The sequence below is a fragment of the Cydia amplana genome, chromosome 14 (assembly GCF_948474715.1).
Source record: "Cydia amplana chromosome 14, ilCydAmpl1.1, whole genome shotgun sequence".
NCBI classification, from domain to species: Eukaryota; Metazoa; Arthropoda; class Insecta; order Lepidoptera; family Tortricidae; genus Cydia; species Cydia amplana.
Genome location: NC_086082.1, coordinates 8,526,015 through 8,538,581, shown reverse-complemented (window position 1 = coordinate 8,538,581; position 12,567 = coordinate 8,526,015). Strand labels below are relative to the sequence as shown.

Genomic DNA, 12,567 nt, shown 5'->3' with positions numbered 1-12,567 from the left:
GGAGACTGGAGACTCTATAAGGAGGAAAACGCAGAACCAGTGCATGTAAGTTTTTTCCGCATCCCCAGTGCGTAAGATTTCGCTGCAGTATGGACAGGAGCTAGGTCTTGGTGGAACAACACTTTTTTAGATATCATACCAGGTCTTTTTGTTTTAATTTCTTCGTGCAGACGTTGTAACAGGGTGCAATAGTAATCAGCATTTATGGTTTACCCTTTTTAAGATAATCAACCATGATGACCCCCTTGCAATCCCAAAAAACTGAAGCCATTACCTTCTTCGCTGACAAAATGGCCATAGCTTTTTTAGGTGGGGACCCTGTCCTTTTCCAGTGTCAGGATTGCACTTTTGATTCCGGGGTATTGTGGTGGACCCAAATCTCTTCCATAGTTAAGAAACGACCTAGAAAATCTTGTGGGTCGCATTGAAACAGATCCACACAATCCTGTGACACTGTATGGCGGGTGCGTTTATTTTAAGCTGAAATTAGTCTCGGTACCCACTTAGCAGAAACCTTAGAAAATCCAAAATCCTTGGTCATTATGTTTGTAATCGCTCATAGGAAATGCCAATCGTCTCCGCTATCTCTGCAACTTTCAACCGCCCGTCATTCATAATTATATCTAGTATTATCGTCAGTAGAAGCCGTTATTGCTCTACCACGCCTAGGTTCATCTTCAACTGCTTCTCTGCCGCGTTTAAAATCTGCTACCCATCGTTTTACAGTGGCATATGATGGAGCGGATTCTCCTAAAGTCTGGCACATGTCTTCAAAAAATTGCTTAATTGTTAACCCCTTTTTTTTGTAAGTACTTCATGACAGAACGGTGCTCAATTTTATCCATTCTAAAGGAAATCGCGAACCTCTCTTAGTAATTCGATCACAAAATGTGCAATTGTGACAGAAGAAAAACAAAAGCTAGTGCATTATGATAAAAAAATATGTAAGTCTTACGTCCCAGTATTATTTTTTCCTTTTATTTTTATTATCAACCTCAGGCTCAAAACTTTTCAATTCACCCTAGTAGGTAAAATCACCTGCCCTTTGATAACGATCGTCTTAAACCCAATATTATCAAAAAGTTGTAAAAAATCAATACAGTCTTTAAAATAATGCATATAGGAATTAGGTAGATGTAAACCACATACATAGATAAAGAAACTACGGTCATAAAGAATGGTGGAAGCAAATAAAAACAAATCAAAGTTAAAAAGACATTTAAAATTATTATTTTTTGGATTTCGACACTTCTATGATATACCTTTTTGTGATTTCGTACTTAATTAACGAATGATTATTTCCATTTGTACTAGTGTCAATCTTCATCTCGCTGGGCACATATTATTAACCTCGGAAAGTTCAAAAAATTGTAGTTAACTGCTAAAACGTCAATATTAGTGTATGCACTTTGAAATGTGATATTGAAAGGTGAGTTTTAAAGAATATTTCCAAAATAAAATTCAACTCTTTCCTATGGTTGTATAGTGTCAATTGTTATGTTGTTTGTTTTTGTTTTAATATACATGATACTTGTTTTGTTCCATTTTTATTCCAGCAAAGAAAGATGCATAATAAAATATCGGATGTTAAATTTACGTTGTCTTTAACGAAAAAGATATTTTATATCTGTATGTTGATATTATTTATTGTGAACCTACTCTAAGTGGTCAATGTAGAGGTAACATTATGTTATAAGATAGCACAATTTTATAAGATGACGATTCTAAATTTATAGTTGTCCGCAGCTTCCCCAATGATATTTTTCATTTGTTTATATGGTACGTTAGGAAGTAGGTGCATCCCCTTTCACAATAATTCATACTATCATCTCTATTTCAACAGCCAGTGCTATGGAATAATATCTTTATGCCCGACGCCCACTACCGGCAAGCCTAAGGACGCCTTGGCAGTCTTCTTAGGCGTCGAAAACTGCTTGGGCGTCTTTAGGTACGCCTTAGGCTGCCGTAACAACCCTTAGACTGCCAAAACTTCCCGAAGACTGCCTCAGCGTCTAGATGTACGCCTTACCTGCCGAAGCGACCCGAAAAATGCCAAGGCCTTCTTAGGCATGCCGAGGCTACCTTGCCGATATTGAGCGTCGGGCCTTAGTAGAGCTATTCTGATTATATTCAAAACTATTACAAATGAATCATTACACTATTAGAACTGTCAGTAAACTGGATTAACTAAAAGCATAGTTTGACCTCGGTTTTAAAAATGTACTAATGGGTCATTCCAGGTGATTTCAACAAATCGAGTGTGCCGTATGATTTTTGATTGGAATAAAAAAAATTGAGGATATACTTCATGGTGGCAGAAGTGCTGAACCACCACCATTTTTTTTTAATCTTTTAATTTCCAAGTTTTGCCCATTCGAAGTTAACAGTGGGGTTAAATTCCTGCTTGTACAAAATCAGACCTAACTTTTTTTCTATAAAAGGTAACGAAATAATTGTTACTTGTTTTGATTAGGTAAGAAATGTGGATATTATACTGTATGACAAAATTTATCTGAATTAACTACAAAAAAAATGGTGACCACCCGAAGTGTATACCTAATTGGTCAATTATTGCAATTTTAAATTGGTTCTTGTGCCAACCCTGGTGCATATCAAATATTACTTTTTTCTGAAATATAAAGTACTTGCCGTGTTCATCTTGTAAAATAAATATAATTGTGTTAGATCAATTACTTCTAATAGAAAAATATAAGTGAAAATTGAGAAATTCGAAAAATGCTCATGTTTGACTCTAAAAAAATCCATGTGGAAGATAAAATAAAAATTTGATTTTAGTCAGCAAATATAGCTGATATCTTCGTTAATTAGATTTAGAAAAAAAAGTTTTGTTATTTTGCCTATTTTTTGAAATATGATTTTTTTAACATGCTACTTTTTACAACTATCGATACAAAATGTTTTATGTTATAAATTAATAAAAATGGAACGTAATTGGTCATACGGATATTATTTACGTTTTTTATGTTCAAATAATTTTTTTGACATGGCAATAATTTCATTTGTAAATTTAATGAGGGTAGAAATTCGACAATGCACTGTTACCTGACAAGGATTGTGAATCACTTGCGAATGTTTCTTAATTTAGCCGTGTAGTGAATAACCGACGCCTCAACCACGCCGTGGTACTGACAAATGGTGTTTATAATTGTAATACCTGTACGTTTAATAAGAAGACTTCTGTCGGTTTCACTTATTTCATTTATTGTTTTGAGCCATGATGACCTCGAAAAAGTCGTTTGATGACAATCTTCCCCTCCAAATATTCCAATTGAACAAGGCTCCATTGTCGAAGTAATTGAATTGTCAAATAAATACTTCTTCTTGTCAGTGATATATAACGAACAGTCAACTATTAATAACACAAGCACTTACTACAAAGAGTTTGCACCACTTCATTATCTCCTAGATAAATACGATTTCCTATTAGAACTTCGATAAGGATTATTGGGCCGTTTACTTATGTTCGTAATTTAGCCATGTAACATGCAAATAAAGCTTGTTAACAAGTCAGGAGGCGTCGGTTATTCACTACACGGCTAAATTAAGAAACATTCGCAAGTGATTCACAATCCTTGTCAGGTAACAGTGCATTGTCGAATTTCTACCCTCATTAAATTTACAAATGAAATTATTGCCATGTCAAAAAAATTATTTGAACATAAAAAACGTAAATAATATCCGTATGACCAATTACCGTCCCATTTTTATTAATTTATAACATAAAACATTTTGTATCGATAGTTGTAAAAAGTAGCATGTTAAAAAATTAATATTTCAAAAAATAGGCAAAATAACAAAACTTTTTTTTCTAAATGTAATTAACGAAGGTATCAGCTATATTTGCTGACTAAAATCAAATTTTTATTTTATCTTCCACATGGATTTTTTTAGAGTCAAACATGAGCATTTTTCGAATTTCTCAATTTTCACTTATATTTTTCTATTAGAAGTAATTGATCTAACACAATTATATTTATTTTACAAGATGAACACGGCAAGTACTTTATATTTCAGAAAAAAGTAATATTTGATATGCACCAGGGTTGGCACAAGAACCAATTTAAAATTGCAATAATTGACCAATTAGGTATACACTTCGGGTGGTCACCATTTTTTTTGTAGTTAATTCAGATAAATTTTGTCATACAGTTTAATATCCACATTTCTTACCTAATCAAAAAAAGTAATAATTATTTCGTTACTTTTTATAGAAAAAAAGTTAGGTCTGATTTTGTACAAGCAAGAATTTGACCCCACTGCTAACTTCGAATGGGCAAAACTTGAAAATTAAAAGATAAAAAAAAAACTGGTGGTGGTTCAGCACTTCTGCCACCATGAAATATATCCTCAATTTTTTTTATGCAAATCAAAAATCATGCGGCACACTTTTTAATTCAAATTTGTTGAAATCACATGGAATGACCCTAATGCAATAGTGAACTTTTGATTTAGACTATCAAGAAACCTAACACCCAGTTCCTATGTGTGATGCGCCTTATTTAAATATTCATACCAGTGCATTTTCGTTCCAGCTTTTGCTTATATTTTATAGAAACATTGTGTATATTTGTCAGAACTACTTTAAGTACCACCCGTGAGAGTGGTTCGAGTGTAGTGTAACGGACAGTGGCTGGGCCTGCATTTACGAAATCGGATTGTGTAATATATTTTATTGTTTGGTTGTATAATAATTATGTTCCTTCCAAAATTGTGTTTTATATTTTACACATCCCAAATTCCCGAAGAACATTACGTAAGTACGATCTGTTGAAGCAGTGCGTTGGACAAGGGCGTAAGTGACCGACTAATAGGGTATCATTTGAGAGGCTTTTCTATTGGACTAGGCGGACGTAATAAATAATAAGTACATATATATCTACTTACCTAATTTTTCAGTGACGTTTTAAACCGTTTTTGTAACATGTTTTTGTAAAATGTTCTATACGCGTCCAGAATAAATCTTATTCTAATAATTAGCAGTATGATGGGTTTTCACCGCTACTGAAGGTATATGAAGCGATATGAAGGCATAAAAAGAAACGGCATTTGACGTCACGTCATTTATTTAAAAATAGTTAAATTATCAACACACCATAAAGCTATAACGAAAACATTACACCTGGAATGTAGGCACTTTAATAATTACAATTATTCACATTTTACCCTCTATAAAAGACATGCAGTTATGAATGTCGCTCACACTGCACATGCCATATAATATGCTCTGGTAAGAAACTATGTAAGTATTCCAGTTTGTTCGGAATTTGTCGTATGGACTATGCACCTGTGTGACCGCCATTACAGAAGAAAGAAGTTGATCGAGTTTGAATTACACATTTTAAAAACATTAAGCTGCTATCTATTTAGAATTCTTTGTACCTATTTACGTTCAAATGGACTGAAATTAGCTAGTATCTGACCACTCTAAAAATATGTAAAATTGGTTTTATGGTGTTTTGCCCAGTGGTGTTTTCGCCTATTAGTATATTTCTTATTTAATGTTATCACACTACAGAAACTATCGTCTGCTATTGCTACCCCATACCTCACAAAAGAAACTACTATGTTACACATAATACCGTTAAATTAATCCAAATATGATATGTCGTAATACCGTGGTATTGTAATTTTTATACATGTTTACACGTACTGAAATATATGATTTAAAATGTGAAGGTTATATTGAAAAATACAGGAATACGATTTTTAAGAACTTTCCTTACTTCAGATAATACAATTTGTAAAAATACGAATGTAGGTACATATAAAAACAGTTTCACAAAATTAAGGGCATGTTCACATTAGACTTGCGGCGCATGGATTCACAGTTTACCTTCAGGTATTTAAACAATACAACTAGTTAGTATTAACCTTTTGGACGCCAATGACCGACATATACGCACCGCAAGTCCAACGCCAAAGACGTATTAATCGGTCATAGACCACAGAGCAACATAGACCTAGGTGCATATGCATAAAGTTCAATTTCAGTTTTGACACTTCGGTGAGAGACAGCTTTTGTGTTTGACACGGCGTCGAAAAGGTTAAAGCAACCGGCTGACAAGCTAGTCAACATCAAACGGTGTCACCATTTATATCTATAAACGTAGATTTCGAAGCACGAACTTAAAGTACAACATTACTAGCAAAAATATACAAATGTCTACGTCACTGCGTGCCAGCTAATAGTTATGCCGCAATGTGAATGCCGCTAATATAATAATTACAGTTTTTAACTGTAAGCCCAATGTGTGCGTGCCCTAACGCCATCAATTGACGTTTTTAAATAAATTACTGTCTGCTTATTTAGGTAGTCAAGGACAAGATCACAAGACAAGTAATTCTCTTATCTACCGAGTAACTAGTTCTTGTTGATCTAAGCGACGAAGTGTATAATGTTTACACATCTCAGAGTATCCTGGATAGGGGAACATTAACCTTTTCGACGCCGTGTTAAACACAAAAGCTGTCACGCTGACGCCACGTCACCGAAGTGTCAAAACTGAAATTGGACTTTATGCATATGCACGTAGGTCTATGTTGCTCTGTGGTTTGTGACCGATTAATCGGTCTTTGGCGTTGAACCTACGGTGCGGATATATCGGTCATTGGCGTCCAAAAGGTTAATAATACAACCATGTCAGGAATTTAAGCTCAAAATTATCATTCAAAATGATCGTGTTCACTTTAGCTGGTAATTAAAGGCGTTTTGTAATTTTAGAATCCTTTGCTGGCTCGGAATTTAATATAAATTACTCCAAGCAACAGTTTTGCAAAATGAACAACTATTTTCGACTTTATTTCTGCGTCCTAAATTGTACATGTTACGTATTACCGATCTTCAATTGTCTTTAACAAATTTAACATTAGATTCGAAAATCGGCTGCATTTTTGTCTTTTAATATTTTTATTATAGAAATTAATAACCTATATTATATACACTTAGATACTTGACTGAACTGGCCAAGAAATTTTTATCTACACATCATTTCATTTTTATCACATTTGATTTACAAACTAATCCAACTTTATACATTGGTATACATTGGTGTTTTGGCCATGTTATCGTAAAATTAATGAATTTACCTGTAGATAAATATAATAATGAATTATAATGTTAAATTCATAAGTTGTAAGTACTGTACCTGCATAGTTATTATAGCTGGTCAACCAAATCCTGTCAGTAAAAGAAGGCGCGAAATTCAATTTTTCTATGGGACGATATCCCTTCGCGCCTACATTTTTCAAATTTGCCGCCTTTTTCTACTGTCAAGATCTGGTTGACCAAGTATAGCTTCTGAAAATGACAATAAATACATATTAAAACTTTTCACCTACGATAGTACTGGGCCGGGCCGTTTGGATTAAGAAAAAATAATAATAGCCCTACATACAAAACTACTATTCAGGTGTATATTACACTCCTTTTCTGAATACATATATACATATGTATAATTAAATGGCTTATCTACTTTTAGATCACTTTTTAATTTGGATACTTCTCTTTAAAATACTTGTATTGCTGTTTTAATACTTAATGGACATACATAAAATTACAATATATATCAGTTTAATCACTACTTTTATTGTGAAATTGTATTTTACATTTTGTGTACCTATAATTTTATTGGCCTTTCTTTTATACACGTATTCATTACATATAATATATGGGCTTGTAAATGATTTGGATAAGTAGGTACCTACTCGGGAAATCTGTAACATTACATCGCAACGCATAAGTTAATAAGATAAGATAATATTTTTTTACATCATTCGAATATGCACCTCAACCAACGTGTCTATTCACAAATATAATTCCTATTTTATACCTTGGTTACCTTAGAAAGTGTAAAATATTTATACCTAATTTTACTAAATCTGAATCAGATTTAAATAGAGATGTTATCCTTATCCCTGCATCATAATAAAATAATAATAGGTAATCGAAAACTACGTTACGATGCAAAATAGTAAACCTTCATAATTTCATTACGTTATGCACCTTAAATGAAAACACATACAGTCGTATTTACAACTCGATTTGACACCTTTGATTTACAAATTTTATACATATAGTGCGTCAAGCAAATCTTGTCAATAGCAATGTACTGCAAATTAAAGTAGGGTAACACCATGTAACACTCAAAGAGCAGAATTGCGCTAAGAAAAGCAGCAATGTACATCGAACCAAAACGTGTTTATTTTTCCGCCCTTCATACGTCAGTTCGAGTGAATTATCATAACCTCAAATTTTAGTAATGTTTACCGTCAAAGAGCATGATTGTACATTGTAGGCACCTTAGCTTTGCTTGAGGTCATGTATAATCTTGGTATTTAATGGTGACAGCAGAAATTTCTCTTGAAATAGAAACGATTCAGAATGTAAACAATAAGATGATGGCTCTCATTCACGATCCACATTCCACAGATAACACGCGATTTTGGAATTATTCGAACAGTGTTGCTAACCCGCGATTTTTCAAATTTGCCGCCGTTTACTACTGACAAGATTTGGTTGATCCAGTATAGATACATTATCCCATGAACGCGTGTATACACGAATCTTTCATGTCGAGTTTCTTCAGTAAGTCTATGGCGGTGTGCGTGAACACGGTCGGACCACATACGCAGGCGAAGTGCGTGCAATGTTCTCTGCACTTGAGAGAGTCTTTGCCTATAACTTGTGTGAGGAGGTTGGTAGTCACTCGGCCTTTTTGCCCGGACCACGACGGACCGGCGTCTGACAATACGTGGGTCACGGAGAACCTGAAATTGGTAAATATTGCGTTGCTTTAAAGGTACGGAACTCCGAAATTACAAGACGAGAATTAGGAACACAAGGAATTAGACAGACGGCAAGAGAGGCGACGCGAGGTTCTTTTTATATCCTCATAAGGCTCACGGTCCTACCTAGAGTACGTAGGTACCTACTTACTAAGTTCAATGTAATTTAATTTATTTTCAGTCGGAATAAAGTTGAATTTGTTTTGTTTCGTTGGACCTTAGGTTTATGTCCAAGCCCCGTTTCCATTGGTTTATAGAGTGCGATAAAAAAATACGATTAAGTAACGAAAATCTTAAATTGGAGTTAAAACAAAAGGTTTCATATAACAGGGAGTTAATGCATTTAAATCTGTAGGTACCAAGTTAACGAGATGTACTCGATCATTTATTTTTTCCAAAGCTTGAAATACATTTCTCACCTGTCATCTTCCTTAGCGATTTCTTCGAAATTTTCCCGGAACAGGATATCCTCCTCCGTTTTGTTAAAGAATAACAAATGAATGCGTTCACTGAAATATAAAATTATAAAATGATAAAATTGGCAAACTCTTTGGGGATGTTCTTTTAATTAAATTATTTATTTCGAAGTAAGATCCACCCTGAATTTTGTACCAGGGTTTCCGTATTTTGATCAGTATTTTTCTATAATATTAATAGGAATGTAACTTTCGTTCAGCTTTGGTCTTTTGAAAATGTAGTTTAATAGAGATAGGTATAAGACATGATCTTAACAATCTTGGATTTTGTCAGTTACGGCTTCTACAGACCTTGCAAAATAAATTGCAAGAGATTATAGTTAATTTCTGGCTTAGTAGGAGCGACGAATTCAATCGATCGATCAAATGCCGCAATCTATTGCAAATCGCATGCAATTATTGGTGACGTTTGGAGAGGCCATAAGCAGTCAGTATTAAAATCTTACCATCTCGGATTGGACCTCGGCAGCATGAATTTCAGCAGTCCCAGCATTGGCGTGATACCCGTCCCGGCCGCCACGAAGTATATCTCCTTCACCCCTTTTAGCTGTAATACAATATAATACATGTTAAAAAGAGATATAGATACCTACTCGTAGCCTGTTTTGCATAAATAGACGGTATCTAAATGGTTCACTGTGATTGTGGTCAATAGGGTATTTGACTACTAATCAAATCAGTTTCTTTTTTCGAACTGTCAAAACGACTTTGCTACTATCTAATCTAATCTATCTAATACCTTTAAACGAGCAATTCTTGCATATTTATTTATTTATTTATTTATATGTATATATATTTCGGGGATCTCGGAAACGGCTCTAACGAAAATTTGTTATATGGGGGTCTTCGGGGGCGAAAAATCGATCTTGATAGGTCTTATCTCTGGGAAAACGCGCATTTTCGAGTTTTTATATGTTTTCCGAGCAAAGCTCGGTCACCCAGATATTGGAATTTATATGAAACACTAGCATGTGACGTCACAATCAAATAACCTACTCTTTATAGTTTTATACGGGTTTAAAATTAGAAATTGTGTCTAAAGATAACTGCTGTCTACGATTCTCTATTAAATATTAATTTTCAGTACGGATATGATGGTCGTTCTTGTCTACGTGACAGCGTGATAAAACGGTGTCCGTCACTTTCTTTCCCACGGTGTTAAACAGTGACAGTTATTTTATCACGTGGATAAAGATGGATAAAGCTATCCATAATAGGCTGGCTGGTGATTTATTTCATGTATGGTGTAAAATAATTTATTTTAAATACAGTCAAATACCCTATTGTGGTTGATGCAATTGGCCCTTACTTAAATCAAACAAGGTCCAAGGTTCTAAAATATAAAGCCGATCATACCATATTTCTAGTTTCTTAAGTTCGCCACTCCTGGTAGTGAGAAGACGCAATAATGGCAGTGCTTAATTAATCTGTAAGGCTATAATTGCTTCTCGGAATCAGCGCTGCTCGATCGAGAAGCAATACAAATCAACTTATCAGAAGATTGGATCCCGTTTCGGGTTACGCGAGTTCTTAACTATAAGAAAATTACGATTTTATAACGTAAGAAATGTATTTATCGAATTGGCTATATTGCATGTATTAAAATTATTGAATATTCAATTCAATAATATAATAATTTTCAGTCTAACACATGTGCTAGACTGAAAATTATTGTTATATTTGCGCATCGTTTAATTACGATAGATTAGTCTACAATATTCTACAAGAACATCCTGTAACAAGAATGAAGTATTCTTGCAAATAAATGATATTGATTGATTGATTGATTGATAAGAGTATTTTATAAGAACAGTCCTAACTGTATGTGTTGATTGTACTTATACAATCAACACATACATACAAGTTGTATGATACAACGTATTGAATAGAATAGAAGTGAGTAGGAGTAGGAACCATTGTTGTGGCGTTATTTAACTCAAGAGATTTTGACTTTTAGGTAATATTTTAATTACAATCTTTGATCTCTTGTTGCATGTATTTTACCGAATATAATATCGAAATATTTTAAAATTATGTTATAACGCAAATGGGTTCACTAAATTTTACTTTGCCTTTGTAGGTACTTACTCGTTTTCCGAAAACCATAAGCAACCATCTATGTATCTGCTATAGGCAAGTATGTTGGTACAGTCGCCATCAGATATATCGGAGCTGCTGAGGTGTTCAAAAATATCTCAACACTCACTTTAAAGCCTTGACAATGGAAGCGTGTTCAGATATTTCTGAGCACCTTGGCCGCTCCGATATATCTCATGGCGACTGTATCTAGTGTACCTAAGTTTATGAACCTAGAGTAAATATTTAAAATACATTTTTACATCACAAATTACAAATAAACAACCTTTTATTAAACTGACACGTAACCAAGGAGATGGGATAGCGAACGTTGCCATAGTGAAAATACTTGTGCGTCGAGTGCCTCTAATTTTTAGAGGGTTCTCATTTGCAATATGAACATTATGAAGTGAACATAATTCATATTAGGTAATGTGAGGAGTAATTAAAATTGGAATGATGTTCAGTTCAGTAGCGAAAGCGTATCTTACTCGTAAAACTGATTCAACAACAGGTTGAAATTTTATACACCAGCCATACTCCACCCAGTGACTTTTATTATGGGACCAATACCGAAATTGCGCAAATTTTTTTTTGCTTTTACATACATTCCGGCTGATGTGATGGCGCTGATTTATATGGGAAAAGAATGATAGAAAGCCACTTTCTTACCGTATGCAGCTGGAAGCTTCCGTAAGGCCCAGACACCGTGACTTCATCGCCAGGCTGTAACGCTGTTAGGTATGGTGACAACGCGCCAGTGTCATACCCCTTCACGGCGAGGTGTATGGCACTATCCCGTACTGTATCAGGCCCCCAGCCCTCACCGACAGGTGTGTACGATCTCACGCATTCCACTTCTGTAACAATTGAATTTAGTATAATTTAGTTCGGTTTTATGTAAGACGTTTTCCCACTTTGCCCTCTTTAGGGTTCCGCACCCAAAGGGTAAAAAACGGGACCCTATTACTAAGACTTCGCTGTCCGTCCGTCCGTCCATCCGTCCGTCTGTCACCAGGCTGTATCTCATGAACCGCGATAGCTAGACAGTTGAAATTTTCACAAATGATATATCTCTGTTGCCGCTATAACAACAAATACTAAAAATAAAATAAAATAAATATTTAAGGGGGGCTCCCATACAACAAACACGATTTTTTGCTCTATTTTTTGTTGATGGTGCGGAACCCTCCGTGCGCGAGTCCGACTC

The 12,567-nt window shown here is 34.6% G+C and overlaps 1 protein-coding gene across 2 annotated transcripts in view; it reads right to left on the bottom strand.

Annotated features, from left to right (window-relative positions):
* Positions 1-8,552: 8,552 nt before the first annotated feature.
* The window catches only part of LOC134654082 (cytochrome b5 reductase 4), a 50,474-nt gene continuing 46,459 nt past the window's right edge, over positions 8,553-12,567 (bottom strand). For both annotated transcript variants that reach the window (XM_063509499.1, XM_063509500.1), the window contains exons 6-9: positions 12,030-12,217; positions 9,728-9,828; positions 9,225-9,314; positions 8,553-8,787 (exon numbers count right to left, since the gene is read on the bottom strand). In XM_063509499.1, the coding sequence (XP_063365569.1) occupies positions 8,556-8,787; positions 9,225-9,314; positions 9,728-9,828; positions 12,030-12,217 (611 nt within the window). In that variant the 3' untranslated portion in view covers positions 8,553-8,555. The remainder of the gene's footprint in view (positions 8,788-9,224; positions 9,315-9,727; positions 9,829-12,029; positions 12,218-12,567) is intronic.